At 41.8% G+C, this 19,258-nt stretch overlaps 1 protein-coding gene across 1 annotated transcript in view; it reads right to left on the reverse strand.

Annotated features, from left to right (window-relative positions):
• The window catches only part of LOC139155157 (vomeronasal type-2 receptor 26-like), a 42,623-nt gene extending 24,074 nt beyond the window's left edge, over positions 1–18,549 (reverse strand). The window contains exons 1-5 of the mRNA XM_070730240.1: positions 18,295–18,549; positions 17,485–17,773; positions 12,686–13,480; positions 4,614–4,826; positions 3,903–4,029 (exon numbers count right to left, since the gene is read on the reverse strand). Coding sequence (XP_070586341.1) covers positions 3,903–4,029; positions 4,614–4,826; positions 12,686–13,480; positions 17,485–17,773; positions 18,295–18,521 — 1,651 coding nt within the window. The 5' untranslated portion in view covers positions 18,522–18,549. The remainder of the gene's footprint in view (positions 1–3,902; positions 4,030–4,613; positions 4,827–12,685; positions 13,481–17,484; positions 17,774–18,294) is intronic.
• Positions 18,550–19,258: the final 709 nt, after the last annotated feature.

The raw sequence follows: 19,258 nt of genomic DNA on the forward strand, positions 1-19,258 counted from the left end.
TGTGGAACAAGAAGTAGTCCTAAAAGAAAAGACTCCCTTTTATTATTGTTTATTGTTATCATCGCATAAAATAGAAAATAAAGGTAGCAAAGAAATGAGAAAGTGGGGAAGGGGGTGGGAGAAAAAGGGTGGAATAAAGAAAAAAGGAAGGGAAAGGAAAGGAAAGGCAGTTACCTTGCTCAGATGTTCTTGAAAGCAAATCCAGGCGAGAGTGCAATGAATGCAACCCAACCAACCAAAACTCTTCAAGTGAAAGCATCTCCCCCCCCGTAAAAATAATTTCATTACTTGATCTATCTAATTTAACAATCTTCTTCGTTCCCCCTTCGTTCATCCTCACACGCCTTGATAGCTTTGGGATGCTTTAAGGTCCAATCCTCATTTAGGCATGAAAATCATCTGGCTCAGAGTTGTAATCCTCCTTAGCATATAAACTTCCTGGTTGCCTTTGCGCCAATCACCAGGAGACTCCTGAGTTCCAGTCCTGCCTTAGTGCTTTTTCATTGAGAGTATGAAACTTGCAAAAAATTTCTCAGATTAATGTCGGATGCTAGAATTGGGAATTCCTAGAATGTAAGAGGGCTGAGTGTCCAATCCTGTGTGGTGAGATGGAAGAAAGTGAAATCGAGGGGAAATGCCTGTTCCATGTTGGGCAAAGCCATAAGTCTCCACCTTCTGCTTGTGGGAGAAGCAGGGATATTTGTGTGGTCACTGTGCATCTTGGACTGACCATCTGATCCATCAGAGCTTTTCTTATCTCCTTAAAATGGACATTGCAAAGGGATTCCATTCGCTATTGGGAGCCATTTTGAGACCTAAACATTGATTCCCAATTGATCAGCAATCTGTGTGGTTGGAGAGCAGAACAGCTTCCATGGGTGCCTCTTCCAGAAATCTATATGTTCCCATCAGTGGTGGGATTCAGCCAGTTCACACCACTTCAGGAGAACCTGTTGTTAACTTTCTGAGCAGTTTGACAAACTGATTGTTGGAAGAAATCATTAAGGCAGAGAACAGGTTGTTAAATTACTTGAATCCCACCACTGGTTCCCACCCTTATTCACCCCCTTCTGGGACCTGGAGGAATATTATGCAGCACTGAACTTTTGTGACCTGCTTTTAGACAGGATCCCTTCAATCTCCTGGGGAGAGTCAGAAGGTCCTTTTTCTCTGGACATCTTCTCCAGACTGTCACAGACAAGACAAGCTTGGAAGCGGAGCAGGGAAAATGCTTTAGGCAGAAATTGTAGAGTGGAAAATTAAAGGGCATGAAAACTGCTAGTATATTATTTCTCTGCTTGAAAGAAAAAAACAGTGGAAATTTCATTGGAAACTTTATTTTTTTAATTTACTTTTTTTACAATTTTGGTGCGAAGAACAGAAACAAATAATAATAATCCCAAACTGAAATCCCAAAGAAAGAAAGAATTATATAAGAATTTTTCAAAGATCTCTTTAGCAAGATTTATTGAAAGGGGACGGGGCTTCAAGAATTCCCATCATTCAACTATTTCCCATTTTTAAACATATAGATATGGTTTTGTTGGACTAGTGCATACTATCTAAATGGAAATCAAATAAGAGTAATATTAACAATTTTCCCAATGTCACAATGTTGTTATATATCATGTTTTTACATTTGCTCTGGCTGTGAGATGCTCCTTTGTATTCAGGTGTGGCCTCAGAAGGATAATGTAGCACTTGGGGATGAAGATGCAACCTAGCAAACCAGCACTGGAGGCCAGGATGGAAAAGACCTGCACAGCCACCATGTATTTCCCTTTGGTGCTCAGGTAGGTGGGCACAAAAGTCACCCAGACACTGCAGAAGACCAGCATGCTGAAGATGATCAGCTTGGCTTCGTTGAAGGCCCCAGGCAGATTCCTGGCCAGGAAAGCCACTGTGAAGCAGATGGCAGACAGGAAGCCCATGTAGCTGAGGGTGACATAGAACATGACAACAGCCCCTTCGTTGCATTGCAGGATGATCTCTCCATGCTGGGAGTGGAGGTCAGATTCAGGGAAGGGGGGAGAAATTCCCAGCCAGATGGAGCAGATGACAATTTGGACAGCAGAAGAAGAGAGGATGATGGAGTTGGCCAAGCTCTTCCCCAACCATCTCTTCACTCGGTTTCCTGGTTTTGTGGCCAGGAAAGCCAGCACCACCATGATGGTTTTGGCTAAGAGAGAAGAAACGGCAACTGAGAAGATGATACTAAAAACTGTTTGTTGGAGAAGGCAGGTAGCTTTCTTCGGTTGACCAATGAAGAGGGAAGGAGACAAGAAGCAAAGCAGGAGGGAGACCAGGAGGATGTAGGAGAGGTCCCGGTTGTTGGCTTTGACAATGGGAGTTTCTTGATACTTAAGGAAGATGATTAAAATGAGGCCAGTGCCTAGGAACAAAAATAGGGCAAAAGAGACCAGGATGATGCCCAGATGTTCTTCATAAGACAGGAAGGTTATAACTTTGGGGATACATTGAACTCTATGCTCATTAGGATATTTATCATCCGGACACTTGTTGCATTTTTCAGTATCTGAAAAATAAAAAGCAATATTTTTCTACTTTTTTAAACATTACAAGAAATATTTTTTTGGACAATATCTAATTCCAGGAGTATTTTCCAAGACAAATTTCTAAAATATTCCATTCAAAGAGCTAAGAAGGATACTTTTAAAAATGTAGCTAGATATATGAAGTTGAGGGGAGTAATAGGATGTTAATTATTTTCTGTGTAATGTGTAGAATCTTCATAGGAACCTACATTATTAGAGGTTAATAATAAATCCTAACATCTTTTTAGGCAAGTATCCTGAGTCTTGGAGAATGCCTACAGTATCCTGTAACATGTGGAAGCAATATGGAATTAAGGAGAAACCTCCTAGCAGTAAGAACAACTAACCAGTGGAACAGCTGGCCTCCAGAGGTTTTGGGTTCTTCAATATTGGAGGTTTTTAAGAAGAGACTGGAAAGTCACTTGTCTGAAATGATATAGGTCCATGATGGCAAACTATGGCACGGGTGCAGAGGTGGCAGGCAGAGTTCTCACTGTGGGCATACGTACCATTGACAGCTGATCTTCTGATTTATAGTGCACATGCAAGTATTTGTAGGCACTGGAACAATGGGAAACAGCCTGCAAACAGCCTGAAAAAATGGTCCAGAAAACAGCCAAAAGAAAGACAGTTTGCAAGCTGTTTTTCGGACCAAAAATGACCTGAAAAACAACCAGAAAATGGCCCAGAAAACGGCCAAAACAGGCATATGCACACTGGACAGCTGGTTTTTGAGTTTCTGATGCTGCAGCATGTGCATCTGCATGTTTTGGTTTGGGCACTCGGTGCCAAAAAGGTTCACCATCACTGGTATATGTTCTCCTGTTTGAGCAGGGGGCTAGACTAGAAGACCTCCAAAGGTGCCTTCCAGCTCTATTTTGATTGATCGATTGATTTATATAACTGGCAGAGTATTTGTGTAATGAGTTCCTCCAAAACTATCCACAGCAGCACATTATGGACCTTCTAGGTGATCCTCAAGGGGAGGCCAATATACAGTGATTTGCAAGGTCTTGCAGAAGGTGGACCTGAAAGAATTCATCAAGTTTCAAAGATTTCAGATGTTCCTAGAAAGGTAAATTTAGAAGCACATATCCAAATTGAAGTGTGTAAGAGATATTTCCTCTGCTGTTAGTAAAGCTTGCCCAGACTGCCACCCCCTCCTCCCATCTCTTCCCAGCCCTCCTTCAAAGTCATTTTGATTTACTTCCTTTTAGATAAGAAATTGTGCAGGTTAAAAATAGAAAACAGGTTTGCTTCAATCTGCCTTTTAACTTGTACTTTCATGAGAATGTTCTGGATGGATCCAGTTCCACAAAGCCTCCCATTTTCCTCAGGGTCACCCACCTTCCTGAGTGGAGAAGGTCCCCTCCGGACAAGGAACGCAGTCGTAGCAGCAAACTGGATCTCCTTCTCGAGCCCTCTTGACAAATCCAGGATGACAACTTTCCACACATTTAGACTCAGGAAGAGACTGAGCAGAAATAGAAGGAATACCAAAAGAAAGAAATTAGGACTCCCCATCCATAGAAAATGGAGATAGAAATGGATGGAGACAAGTAGCCTCTGGTCTTCACTGAGGTAAATATGAAATCTCTGACTTCTTCTGAACAGATGCAGGAAGTATAACAACTGGCAGATTCTTCATTTAATTCTTCCTGTTGGCTTTTGGAATTTAACATTACTATAAAGTACTTTTATATTTAATAAAGTCTGAAGGGATGGAATTGCAGAAAAAAGATTTAAATATGAGGATATATTCATATTAAAACTGAGAATAAAGTTTACTGTAAAGGTTTAGGAAACTTTTATTTCATTCAGTTTTTTAATGTGGAATAAAACTATGATGAAGAAAGAAACCTCTGAGCAGTAAGATCTTGAAAGATTTCCATAAAACATGGCAAGGCTACTCCACTTAGGTCCTGTCTGTTGAAGAACCTCCATTAGATGACAGCAAGTGGCATGAAAGGCCAACCACCCTGGAGACTCTAGGCTTTCCTCACTTGAAATGGGACCTCAGACTTTGGAAAACAGAAAAGACACCAAAATTTCTCCCACCTTATTAAGCAACTTTAGCCGTGAAAGAGCATCTTGGTTGATAGAAAGTCTCTGCCTTTCAAAATCTGCCAGATTCTCTCCCTTGACATCCTTCTTGGGGAGAACCAAGTAGCTATCAATGGCCAGATCTGCTTTTATCTCTCCATTTTGGTCCAAGTACAGGTTTTTTTCTGAAATATTCCAAAATTCATTCTTCTCCAGAAAGGGATGAAACTAGAATGGGAACATCCAGGAATTTGAATTGTATGAGAACATTCTAGAGTATTGTCCAGTAGTAGGTGCACAGATCACTGAGCACTGTGTTATAAGAGTATAAGACAAACTTCCTCCCCTTCCAAAAATAGATGGTGGAAATGTTGGTGCATCATACATCAAATACAACCATTTTTGGCCTCCTGAAGCCCCGACCCATGTGAAAGCAGGTGTGGAGAGAGTTTTGAAGGTTTGCAGAGTGCTCCTGGGGGTTAGCAGAGGGCAAACCTGGGATGAGTGACAGTAGTATGAGTGATAGATTTGGCCCACCTGACGCTCGGGAGACAGGAGAGGAAGGGGCATTGATCTCTGGGGTGGCAGAGGGCCGGAATATCCCTGTGTTGCTGGGGAGAGGCAGATACGGTGGGGGTCACAGAGTTAGCCGTTCCAGGGGAACGAGAGACTGTTGCTTAATAACGGTCCCTTGTTCCGGCTCTGTGAGCCCAATCTTGGGTACTGGTGATGAGTGTAACTCTGGCCCTGGGCTCAGGTTGCTGCTGCTCAACGCCAGGTCGGTGGTAAATAAAGCTCTTCTCATCCGGGATCTGATCCTGGATGAGGAGGCCGACCTGGCTTGTATTACTGAAACCTGGCTGGGCCCGGAGGGAGGTGTTCCTCTCTCTGAAATTTGCCCAGCCGGGTTTCAGATATGGCATCAACCTCGACCCCAGGGAAGGGGGGGAGGAGTGGCTATTATAGCCAGGGAGAGCCTTTGCCTGCGTAGACTCATTGCTCCGGAAATTGCGGGTTGCGAGTCTCTCTTGCTGAAGTTGGACTTAGGGGTTCAGGTGGGCTTATTTCTCACATACCTGCCTCCCAGCTGCGTGTCAAAAGCCCTGCCTGTGCTACTCGAGGAGGTAGCCGGGTTGGCGGTGGAGTTCCCCGGACTCATTGTCCTGGGGGACTTCAACCTGCCGTCACTCGTCAAAACCTCTCAGTTGGCACAGGAGTTCATGGCCACCATGACAGCCATGGACCTGACTCAAGTAGTTCAGGGTCCGACTCGCGAGGGAGGGCACGCACCTGACATGGTATTCCTTTCCGAGCAATTGAGTAATGGTCCGAGACTAAGGGGCTTAGAAGTGTTGCCTTTGTCATGGTCAGACCATTTTCTACTACGGCTTGACTTCCTGGCTCCAATCCTTCCCCGCAGGGTGTGTCTTATAGTCCGGAAAATACACTAGATTATGGGAACTCTGGTGATAGAACTGGATTTCAGTAAACGATTCACAAACAATGATGTGATGTGATTAGAAACCTGAGGAATGGATGGTTTGAGAGTTTTCGGAGAGGGGCGGCATATAAATCCAATAAAACTTGAAACTTGAAACATGAAACCAAGTGGACAAAAGTTGTCTTCAAAATAATAATGAAATGATTTTTAATCTTTCTTAATTTTTCCTATGAAACCTGAAGGCTATGAATAACAATTTGGCATTGGTCATCAATTTTTCTATGTTGTCATTAATATGGTAATTAATATGATCTTAGGGGTAAGCTAATTTGATGTGATTTAAAAATACTGTATAAGTGTCTCTCAACTTACAAGCTTTATTTGAAACTTCTTTTTAAAAGATTGATATAATAACAATGGGTTTAAAGGTGATAATTAGAAGCCAGCAACAATTGTTGGATTGGATGGATTGGATGGATGGATGGATGGATGGATGGACTGAATTTAATTTGCTGCTGGCATCCCTGAATAAGCTTTGAAGGCAGGCTGCTTGGAGATAGCTAGAGAGGCTATGGATCCTGAAGACTCAAGGTGGAGAGAACTGATGACTGATGAAATGAATCCTTTGAAGAAGATTGAGGGAGATGGGGGAATGGACTTCTCTATTTAACTGGAAAACAAATATTAAGAGTTGTCATATTTCAATTTACAGGAGCTCTTATGACTTTGGGGAGTGGAATGGAGTTGTTGGAAAAGATCCTAATTAAAATTTGAAGGGCATGTATTATTAAGAATTAAACAAAGATATTTAATCATTGGATGGATCAGATTCTGGATGGATCAGAGATAATTATTGTTACCGTATTCAACAGTGGTAACTATGCGTGGGATTTGTTTGTTTGTTTGGATTTATATTCCGCCCAACTGACAGAGGACTCTGGGTGGCTCACAGGCAAATACATATAAAATGTAACCCCCCCTAAAAACAATTCCAAGCAATTTTAGCAGTTTTAAAAAACCATGCATATCTCTATTATCACTAAGATCTTGGAGTCCTAGTTGACAATCATGGAGTCCTAGTGGAGAACCATTTAAATATTATCCAGCAGCGTGCAGCACTGGAGCAGTTCGTATTAAGTTTGAATCTGTTGCATGCTCTTGTGTTGTTGCGGTTGAAGTCAGTTGTGTGCAGCACTGCGAAAAAACCCAACACAATTCCAGGCTGCATAAACAGAGGGATAGAATCAGGTTCACATGAAGTGTTAATACCACTTTATAATGTCATTTTAAAACCAAACTTGAATACTGCATTCAGTTTTGGTTGCCAGAATGTAAAAAAGATCTGGAGATTCTAGAAAGAGTGCAGAGAAGAGCAACAAAGAGGATTAGGGGATTGGAGGCTAAAACATACAAAGAATGGTTGCAGGAACTGGGTATGTCTAGCTTAATGAAAATAAGGACGAGGGGAGACATGATAGCTGTCTTCCAATATCTCAAGGGTTTCCACAAGGAAGAGGGATTCAGGCTATCATCCAAAACACCAGAAGTCAGGATAATAATGGCAATTTTATCTGTGAAGTTATGACTGAAATATTTCTGCACCTATATTGGTTCTCATTGTCAGGAAATGTTTCCTTAGTTTTAGGTGGCTTCTCTGTTTCTTCTCTCTTTCTGCCGATGACTCTAAAGTGTGCAATAGGGTTGATATTCCTCCAGGCGTCTAATATGGCAAATGATTTAGCTTTACTAGATAAATGCTCAAAGCAATGGAAACTGCAGTTTAATGTTTCCAAGTGTAAAATAATGCACTTGGGGAAAAGGAATCCTCAATCTGAGTATTGAATTGGCAGTTCTGTGTTAGCAAAACATTCAGAGGAGAAGGATTTAGGGGTAGTGATTTCTGACAGTCTCAAAATGGGTGAACAGTGCAGTCAGGTGGTAGGGAAAGCAAGTAGAATGCTTGGCTGCATAGCTAGAGGTATACAGGGCCGCCATCAGGAATTTTGGGGCCCCATACAGCCTAAGTGTCTGGGCCCCCGCCATTGTAAAACTACTTTAAGTCGCCAAGCCACTCCATCCCCCGGGGATCATTTCCCGCTTTACGCCAAGCGAGGCAGTTCCATAGGCCAGTGTTTCCCAACCTTGGCAACCTGAAGATATCTGGACTTCAACTCCCAGAATTCCCCAGCCAGCGAATGCTGGCTGGGGAATTCTGGGAGTTGAAGTCCAGATATCTTCAAGTTGTCACGGTTGGGAAACACTGCCATAGGCTATTTCAGGAACTGGGTTAAGCCGATTGTGTGGACTCATCCAGGACAAAGAAAGAAGCGGGAGCGGCAAGGGAAAGAAAGCCTCCTGGCATTGGTCAGGCGGAGCATGGCTTATTTACAGCTCCTTGGCACTTCTCCCTTCTTGGAAGAGGCCTTGTTGACAAAACCATGTGCTTTCTAGCGAGGGGAGAGGGGAGGGGGATCCCACACCCGGCAACCATCGGCGAGGAGCTGGAAAGGACGAGGGGAGAGAAAAAGCAGGGCACCAGCAGTCGGGCAGGTGTCTTGAGGGGGCACTCCCACCTGGAAGGAAGGGAAGAAAGGCGAGGGCAAGCTATGAAGGAAGGAAGGAGGAAGGAAGGAGGGAGGGAGGGAAGGAAGGAAGGAAGGAATGGTAAAAGGGGCGATCAAGAGAGGAATGGGTGAATGAATGGACGGAGGGTGGGAAGGAAAGAGGGAAGGGACAGGAACAGAGGAAGGGTGCAAAGAAAGCAAGGAAAGGTGTGAAAGGGGAGAGTAAGAGAGGAAGGAGTGAAAGAAGGGAGTGAGGGAGGAAAGAAGGGAGGAAGAAGAAGGAAAGCAAGAAATGGAGGGAGAGAAAGAAAGAAAGAAAGGGGGAAGGGACAGGAATAGAGGAAGGAAGCAAGGAAACTTATGAAAGGGGAGAGTAAGAGAGGAAGGACTGAAGGAAGGGAGGGAAGAAGGTAGGAAAGAGAAAGAAAAGAAGAAATATAGGAAGGAAAGGTAAAAGAGAGAAAGAAAAAGAGCAAGAAAGAGAAATAAAGAAAGAAAGAGAATGAAAGAGAAATAAAAAGAGAGGGGGGAATGAAAGAAATGGAAGGAGGGAAGGAAGGAGAGAAAGAAAAAGAAAGAAAGAGAAAGAAAAAAGAATGAAAGAGCAAGAGAGAAAGAGAGAGAGAAAGAAAAAGAAATGAAAGAAGGAAGGAGAAAGAAAGAAAGAGAAAAGAAAGAGAGAATGAAAGAGAAATAAAAATAGAGAGGGGGAATGAAAGAAATGGAAGGAGGAAAGGAAGGAAGGAGAGAAAGAAAGAGAAAGAAAGAAAGAAAGAGAAAGAAAAAAAGATTGAAAGAGCAAGAGAGAAAGAAAGAAAAAGAAAGAAAAGAAAGAAAGAAGGAAAGAAAGAAAGAAAAGAAAGAAAGAGAATGAAAGAGAAATAAAAAGAGAGAGGGGGAATGAAAGAAATGGAAGGAGGGAAGGAAGGAGAGAAAGAAAGAGAAAGAAAGAAAGAAAGCAAGAGAAATAAAAAAGAATGAAGGAGCAAGAGAGAAAGAAAGAAAAAGAAATGAAAGAAAGAAGAAAAGAAAGAAAGAGAATGAAAGAGAAATAAAAATAGAGATGGGGAATGAAAGAAATGGAAGGAGGGAAGGAAGGAAAGAAAGAAAGAAAGAAAGGGGGAAGGGACAGGAACAGAGGAAGGAAGCAAGGAAACTTATGAAAGGGGAGAGTAAGAGAGGAAGGACTGAAGGAAGGGAGGGAAGAAGGTAGGAAGGAGAAAGAAAAGAAGAAATATAGGAAAGAAAGGTAAAAGAGAGAAAGAAAAAGCAAGAAAGAAAGCAAGAGAAAGAAAGAAAGAAAGAAAAAAAGAAAGAAAGAGAATGAAAGAAATAAAAATAGAGAGGGGGAATGAAAGAAATGGAAGGAAGGAAGGAGAGAAAGAAAGAAAGCAAGAGAAAGAAAAAAGAATGAAAGAGCAAGAGAGAAAGAAAGAAAAAGAAAGAAAGAAGGAAAGAAAGAATGAAAGAGAAATAAAAATAGAGAGGGGGAATGAAAGAAATGGAAGGAGGGAAGGAAGGAGAGAAAGAAAGAGAAAGAAAGCAAGCAAGAGAAAGAAAAAAGATTGAAAGAGCAAGAGAGAAAGAAAGAAAAAGAAACGAAAGAAAGAAGGAAAGAAAGAAAGAAGGAAAGAGAAAAGAAAGAATGAAAGAGAAATAAAAATAGAGAAGGGGAATGAAAGAAATGGAAGGAGGGAAAGAAGGAGAGAAAGCAAGAGAAAGAAAGAAAGCAAGAGAAAGAAAAAAGATTGAAAGAGCAAGAGAGAAAGAAAGAAAAAGAAAGAAAAGAAAGAAAGAAGGAAAGAAAGAAAGAAGGAAAGAGAAATAAAAATAGAGAGGGGGAATGAAAGAAATGGAAGGAGGGAAGGAAGGAGAGAAAGAAAGAAAGCAAGAGAAAGAAAAAAAGAATGAGAGCAAGAGAGAAAGAAAGAAAGAAAGAAAAAAAGGCAACTCCAAAGATAGGCTCACTGAGCGGATGCATGAAAAGAGGGACCTTGCCTCCCCCTCGCGCCTCGCCCTTCCCACCCAACCGCCCGCCTGTGCTTACCTGCTCCCAGCGCCAGCAGCAGGAAGGCGAGCGAGTAAGCCAGTGGCCGCCCAAAAGAAGCCATTGGCTCCAGGCAGCGGGCGGTGTTCACGGCCCCCCCAAATCCCCGGCACAGCACCTCCGGAGGCCGAAAGGCGCAGGGACACAAGGCCTGCGGAGAAGCCGGCCGGACTCAGTCCTCTCCCGGCTTCCCCAGCAGCACGGCTTGGTTTCCGGAGGGCAGAGCCACCCCCGCGCTTTCTTCCGTGGCTGCCATCGGGGCTCCCTGCCTGTCTGCCGGCCTCCCTGCCTTCTTTCCTCACGGGGGTGGGAAGAAGGTGCGGGCCGCGGTCAGAGAAGCTCCGCAGAGGCGAAGTTTGGCGAGGTGTCTCTGGTCCTTTCGCTTGCCTTGGCGCGCTTTTCCCCATTGCAATCGGGGTTGGAGAGTTTTTGGCGGGCGCCGCCTCCCCCATTTGGCCGGGCCCCTGACGCCACTCCCAGTAGTACCGGCCTATCGGCGGCCCTGGAGGTATAACAAGCAGGAAGAGAGAGATTGTGATCCCGCTGTATAGAGCGCTGGTGAGACCACATTTGGAATACTGTGTTCAGTTCTGGAGACCTCACCTACAAAAAGATATTGACAAAATTGAACGGGTCCAAAGATGGGCTACAAAAATGGTGGAAGGTTTTAAGCATAAAACTTATCAGAAAAGACTTAATGAACTCAATGTGTATAGTCTGGAGGACAGAAATAAAAGGGGGGACATGATTGAAACATTTAAATATGTTAACACAAGAACAAGGGGGCACAATCTGAAGTTAGTTGGGGGAAAGATCAGAAGCAACAAACTTCCATCAGACGTGGTTGGTAAATCCACAGTAACTGAATTTAAACATGCCTGGGATAAACATATGTCCACCCTAAGATAAAATACAGGAAATAGTATAAGGGCAGACTAGATGGACCATGAGGTCTTTTTCTGTCATCAATCTTCTATTTTTCTATGTTTCTTCAGTTTCCATGCACTGCTTCTAGTTTTGCCTTCTGATGCTTTGGAAAATACATTTCCCCCCTCCCCTTGTTCTGGGAGCCCCTTAAGAGCCTGTTGCCTCTCAAACTCTTGGGCAAAGCATGGGAGCCATTTCCTTCTTTCAAAGGTCCATGGAAGTACAAATATATATGTAAAGTTGAAAAAAAGACGAACAACATTTTTGCAGAACTGTAGATTCATTGAGGCTGTTTGACAAGGAATAGCTGGGAGGGGAGGGGCCAGGCAAGGCACCTTTTGTTGTGAGTGACATTTAGTTAGTCCCTCCAACCCAGTCACATCACCAACAAGCCTCCTCTGCTGAATCACATGACCATGAAGCCACTCACACGCAGTCATGACTGCCAAGCCACCCACACCTGGTCACATGACAATCAATCCACATCCCCAAACTAAGCCACGGCCACAAAGTGGTAGTAAAAATATTATGACCCCCCCCCCCCCTTTGGAACCATTATTGTCAGGCCCAAAGTCATTATGTGAAGTCAAAAGATTGGCCTGACAGTTTGGTAGTGATAGAGCAATGGGGTGGGGAGAGAGAGAGAGAGATGCCACCACACATTCCTTTCTGCAGATACCATAGTAACGAACAAAGGAAGGAATCAGGAATCCTGCATAGGATTGGTCCTCATGACTGCACTTGTGGGTGTGGGGATGTGAGATGGGGTTTTGACCCAGGTGTAATCTAAGGGACTGAATTGGAATGAATCAAGTCGAATCCATATATGGCTTTGTTAATAAATTGAGCATAAATCGATTCATAATTCCTTCCTGTGTTCATTACTATGGCATCTGCAGAAAGGAATATATCACACACACACCCTGTTCCTCTATCACTACCAAACTGTGTCAGGCCAACCTTTGACTTCACATAATGACTTTGGGCCTGACAGTTATTCCCCAAGTAATTAAATTGGGCAGATCTGTTGAGATGGTTCTCCTCCTTCTCCTCTGGATTCCTTCTCCAAAGGATCTAAGATTCATGGATCCATATCAGGACCCCCTACCTGCCACGGCTGCAGCCTTGGAGACCCCGACCTCTTTTCTCCCTTCTTCCTTCTCCTCCTCAATCTGGGGGAATAGGCAGCATTCAAGGCCTGAGCCAGAGTCTTCATGATGCTATAGCGGTTATAGTAATTTTGGATCCCTCTTCTGTTCCATTTCCACCGGGTCTCCAGTGGGGCTTTCTGGGTGCATCTTCTGCGGCCTTTGACAGAAAAGACATTCTTTGAAAGAGAACAGAGAAAATAATGGTCTTGAAACTTTTCCTCCAGAAAGAAATGGTTTTTAAAGGCTTCATCTGCTGGCCTTCCTTTGGGCAGATAAACAAATTTCAAAACACTGTGGACATATTTGAGAAGTCTGCATTTGTTTATTCTATACCGAGGAAAATTTGTGAGGATCCAGACTTTCCCTTCAATGACTCCCGGCAAGCGCAGAAGTGTTAAATGGAAAGGAAGAATTCTGTCCCAAAGGGAATCATATTCCATGAAGTGAACAAAGACATTGACTTGTCTCCACTTAGAGAGGGCATCCCTGAGGGAGGCTGTAGGTTCAGTTGTTGAGAATTGTTGTGATATAACCACACAAATTCCATTGCTGACAAGCACAGGAGGGAAAGTCCTCATGAAATTCTCTCCCTTCTCTGTGTCTGAAGCAAAAAGGCCAATCAGGGTCCATCTGAAATGGAGGAGCAGTTGGACAATGGCTGGGTACTGGGACCCTTCTTTGGGACTCATGTGGTGGAAAAAGGGGAATTTGCTTTTATCACTCAGAGCCTCTGGAGCATTTAAATAATTGATCTGAAAAAGTAATGAAGAATACGGTGTTATATTTGGGAACAGATCAAATCCTAAAAAATCTGGCCTGCTTCTCCTGAATGTATTCGAACAATTTGTAATTAGACATAGTTTGAAATATTAAATACAGAATATTAGCAAGATTGTATAATAAAAATGGGGAATAATTAATTTTAAAAACTATAAACAATGTAAATCATATCACTGCATCACCTCTACAATTTACCACAATTAGATCAACACATTGAAATGCTGACTAAAGTATTATATTCCAATAAAGGGCCTATTATAATTTTTGAGGATTGGTGCATCTTTTTCTGTTTCTGTACCCCAGATTTTTTCTGGAAGAATCCTTTTAGCTTCTTCTCCAGTTACTGTATTTTTTGGTATATAAGAGGCACCAGAATATAAGACGCACTTAGATTTTGGAGAAGGAAAACAAGAAAAAAAGTATTCTGAGCCGAATGGTGAGAGACGGCAGCTTCTCAGTAATCTAAATATTTACAGAGTGCATGTGTTTTACTGCTGCTGAGGGGAGGGCTTGCTAGTAACGGTAACAGAAAAAAACACTGGTAAAAGCTGGCATTTGCTCCTGTCTCTCTTTCCACTCTCCACTGAGACAGCCACCCCCTTCACCCCCCACCCCAAGAGATAGAAGCCGCTCCCTTCTTTGCCAACTTACCAATCACCACCTGCAATCCATAGGCCAGGCGACGGCTTGAGATATGGGAGCTGAGGCTTCTAGACGGGAATGGGTGAGTTGCTCTGCTCCACCAGGATGCTGTCTGAGCTGCTCACAAGGGGCGACTTCGGTGTATAAGACGCACCCAATTTTTGATGCACTTTTTTCAGGTAAAAAGGTGCATCTTATACACCCAAAAGTACGGTATACAAGAAACAGGCCAACCTCAGTTCCTAATACCATTTGTCAGTTGTATATTTCTCTTTCATTGAAATTTTGTCTGTTTTTGGAGTCTCTCAGTTTCCATAGATTAAATTTTATGCCAATATCCATATTTTCTGAATTTAGACAAAGTATAAATTGTGTAAATTCCGAAAAGAATTGTGAGGACAACAGCTAGAGTCCTTTTACCCACCCCAAGATACTCCTCAGAGGCTGTGATTGGGTTGGTTCTGCTAGTGATTTCTCTCTGAAGCCCCAAGCATCAGATGGATATAAAAACATGGGGGAAACCTTGGCCTCTGATACTTTGATAATTGGGGCTGAGGAAGCTGGAGAGCTATGAGGTTTTCATTTAAGCACCACTTCCACTCATGCCCTTTCTCTAACAGCTCCTTTGATGATGAGGGTCCCAGATTCAGTCTCAGAGAAAAGAACTCCAGGTAAGGAAAGGTGTTACACGCTCTGTTGGCTGACCAATTGTGGCTACCATGTCATTTCCAAAAGACTGTAATGTTTGAACTTGATTGATTAATTACCAGAAAATTATTACGACAAAAGAATCCAAGTCTTGTTCACAGGGTATACAATCCAATGTGTAAGTATGGTAATATCATTTTGTTAGTGTAAAGTAGTGTGATCCAATAGATATTTAGCATGTACCTAGAACAGAACTTAAAACAGAATAAAAGAATTGGAAGGCACCTTGGAGGTCTTCTAATCTAACCTCCTCCTCAAACAGGGGACCCTACACTATTCCAGGCAAGTAGCTGTCTAGTCTCTTTTTAAAAACCTCCAGTGTTAGAGCACCCACAACCTCTGGAGACAAGTTATTCCAATGATTAATTGTTCTGAGTGTCAGGAAAGTTCCGCTTAGTTCTAGGTTGTTTCTCTCCTTGATTATTGTCTATCCATTGTTTCTTGTCTTGTTTTCCGGATTTTGGAAAATAGGTTAACCCATTCCCCCCATTCTTTGTGGCAGCCTCTGAAATATTGCACATTCTTATTATGTCACTCTGAGAAAAGGAAAAATAAGGACATAGGAGCCAGGTGAACAGGAACTGAGGTTTACTATCTCATTAATCAAGGCCAACTCAGATAGAGAATCACACCTGAAGAAGGCATTTGACATCTTCACACCTCCATTTTTATACTGAATCAACGATACATACGTGACTCCCAGTATACTGAACATTCCCATAAATTATGACATGAGCAATGACATGTGTTCCTAACGTGGTTTTTCCTCTTACTTAGGACTATCCCTGATTTTATATCCTGTTTTTCACACAATGAGCTAAAAATACAATATTTGTTCATAATACTGCTTCGTATGCACAGTTATCTAATGGTACAGAGTAAAGGTCTTTTGAATATAAAAGACAACTTGATATCACAATATAGCTTCCCTTTGGTTCCCTTCTTTACGCTCAGTCACCCCCAGTCCTTTTAACTAGAATAGACATATCCAATTCCTGCAACTGTTCTAGTCTCAAACCTTTAATCGTCTTAGTTTCTACATTTTTTAATAATATGGTGATCAAAATTGGATGCAGTATTCCAAGAGTGGTCTTCCCAAGGCATGATAAAATGGTACTAATACTTCACATGATATTGATTTTGTCCATCTGTCAAGGCAAATGTTTTTGGCTTTTTTGGCTGGTGCCACACATTGCTGGTCCATTTTTAAGAGATTGTCCACTAAGACTCCAAGATGCCTCTCACAATTACTGCTACTGAGGCAGATTTCACCTAATCTCTAAGTGTACATTTGGGTTTTCTAGCCTGTGTACATTTCTCTACATTGAATTTCATCTTGTTAGATAGGCCCAGAGTTCAAATTTATCTAGATCCATCTGGATCTTCAGCCTATCTTCTGGGGTATTGACTATTCCTGCCACTTTAGTGTTGTCTTCAAATCTGATGATTTCCCCATTTCTCCCCTCATCCAAATGAAGAGGTTGAATAAATAAAATGGAACCTTGGGGTCCCCACTGCTGGTTTCCATCCATGGAGAAGTAGTTCCATTGAGGACCACAGACTGACTCCATCTGGGCATGTCTATCTGACATACTTTTAATTTACCAACAAATAGGTTGTGGCTTACTTTGTCAAAGCTTTTCTGAAATCTAAGTGCTGTATACTACATGCACTGCATTTCACTGGTCCACTAATTTAATAATTTTTGACAAAAAATGAAATATCATTTATTTATGACCTGTTTTTTATCCTGAATTAGGTCCAGTAAGTCATTTGTATCTATAGTTAATAACAAGGGTTCAAATATGCATCTTTCCTTTCCCTACTTGGTAAGCATAGCTTGTCCATTGAACCCAAACCTCCCTCTCAAACAAGAGCTTCAATCAGGGCCAACAGGCTGAGCTCCAGTTTGAGGGCAACCCATTTTCTCCATCATATTTCTCTGTTTATTGAATCAAATGCTGCAGTAGCATCTAGAAAGCCAGCAAACCTTGTTTTACCACATTGATATAGATTAGATAGTTCAAGACCAATTTGAGCCAACGTATGATTAATAACTTATTCATTATTTCTTATCAAATCTATATAGCTTTTAACTCTACCTAAAATGTTCTGGTTCTTCTGCAAGGAATGCATTTTTCTCAACATTAACTAAGAGGATCATGGCATAAATTTTAGCCACAATTTGGTAAAGCTGCCCTGAGTCCAAGGAGAAGGGCAGCATAGAAATTTAATAAATTACAATATCTGCTAGTCCTTTTGGTCCATAATTACTAGAGTTTATTCCATATTTTTGATACATATAATGCTACCATTGTCAACTTCAATCCAAGTGGATTGGGCAGGTCTTATTTATATTTGAAAATGAAGATGTCAGTAGAGGCCCCAACAACCACGGATATTTTTTGATGCATTAAATAGATGGTAGAATGTCTTCTCCATTGAATATATTGCTTGCATTTCAGGCCTTTTATGATTAATCTCAACATGAAAATAATGGGATAAAGTATTTCGATTTTTGCTAATATGGAGAAAAGCAGTTCTTGAATTCCATGGGGAAGACATGATTGCATCTATTGCTCACCCACCACTTACTTTTACCAGATGGAGAAAAAGACACACAAACCTGTGGGACTTTGTAGGTGCCTCCTAATGTTGACATCTGGATGGAGATTTCCTTTCTAGCTGCATCAAGAAGAGCCAGAAGGTTGTCCTTCCTTCCACAGCCGTAGTTGAGGACATTGGCTTCTCCAGTGGAGAGAATGTCCAGCAAGGCATCTGAAGTGCGGAAAGTGCTAAAGTAGTTGTCCTGGATATTGTAGCCAAGTGTGAGGTTGTGCAGGAGCTGGGAATTCTTGTTGATCAATTGAATGTTAAAAATTAATAGTAAGCCATACAAAAAGACATGAACATCCCTATTGTAAAAAAAATTATTATAACATTTTTATAATAAAAATGTTTTTTATTATAACCTTCCTTCCCCTGTCCTAATGTTTCTCTTCTACTAATATCATGTATATAAATATTATATCTTTGTGTACCAACAATATATACTTGACAAAACAAACAAATAAATAATCCTCCATAAACCTACTGAGCCTTAACTGAGCATTTTACCAAAAGCAATGATCGGTTACACAAATATAAAATTGGTAACGGATTCCACCACTTCTTTAAATAAAATTCATTATTCAAGTAATAAATTAAAGAGTGAAGAAAACAATCTGCAGCCCTTTCAGCTTTTCGTATTTGAGTCTTTTCAGCCTTTTTGGATTGGGATCTCTTTCACAACATCAGACAAAAGAGAGAAACTGTGGAAATCAAAATCATTCGGGAAAATAGACATATTCCCCAATATAGAAATAAATGGGGGGGAAACAGAAAAGGAGAGTGTTAGAATGCAGGAAGTGCAACTCCATCACCCTGAATGACTTACAGATCAGGGAAATCAAACTGAAGAGAAGGAGCCACATTGAAAAGCAACCTCATATGCAATGTTTCCTTTTCACTGGTGACTATACCAATGAGATGGTCTCCTGAGCTGTACAAACTACGTGGTTGTTTTCCATCCTGGTGCTCCAAATTCAGCGGGCATTTCCTTCTCAGCTTCCCAGAGACTGGATGGGACAAAAGCAGCATCAGAAGCAGAAGCAGGAGGTCCATAATTCATGGGGTGACTCAATCAATCTCCTTCCTGTTCCTAAAGAATTAGAAAAATTCAGAGGATTCTCAGAAGGTGGAATATGATACAGTTGCTTTCCTGATTGAAACACAGTTTTACCCGGAAAGGAGAGAGATGTACATGCAAGAGCACATACTCTGCCTCTTCCCAAACTCCATATTTCTCTGGCCAAAGTCTCGCCTGGAGGATTCAGCCAAAGAGCAGAGCTGAAACATTGATCATAATTCTCCCTCTCAGGAGAGATCCTAGGATAATTCAACTTTGGGGGATTTTCTGGAGAGAAATGAAATGGCAGGGGCAGAGTTGGAATTAAATTGGTTATCTAGAAGTGAGAGGTTTAGGAGCTCCATGCTTGAAACTGACCCTGGAGGGAATACACGGCAACTGTGGCCGAAGAAACAAATAAATCTGAGATTTGTTGGCATAAGGACAAATTCCCAGGGGCCAATTAATGCCAGAGCATCTCACAGATCTGAAATAGCTGCCTGCTGAGTTAAAACCACCATGTATTTAATTTTATTTTGAAAGCTAAAGCTCAAAGGTTCCACACAAAAGGGTTGATGCAATTTTAGTGAAAAACTAGTTGCCAGAACTTTGCAGAGTTAAAAACAAATTTCGCTCTCTCACATACACACACAGAGAGACAAACACACAAACAAACAGACATACACACACACAAACACACAAAGCAGAGGGAAGTTAGAAAAAAACTGGTTAA

Source organism: Erythrolamprus reginae (assembly GCF_031021105.1).
Source record: "Erythrolamprus reginae isolate rEryReg1 chromosome 13 unlocalized genomic scaffold, rEryReg1.hap1 SUPER_13_unloc_2, whole genome shotgun sequence".
In the NCBI taxonomy this organism is placed as follows: Eukaryota; Metazoa; Chordata; class Lepidosauria; order Squamata; family Dipsadidae; genus Erythrolamprus; species Erythrolamprus reginae.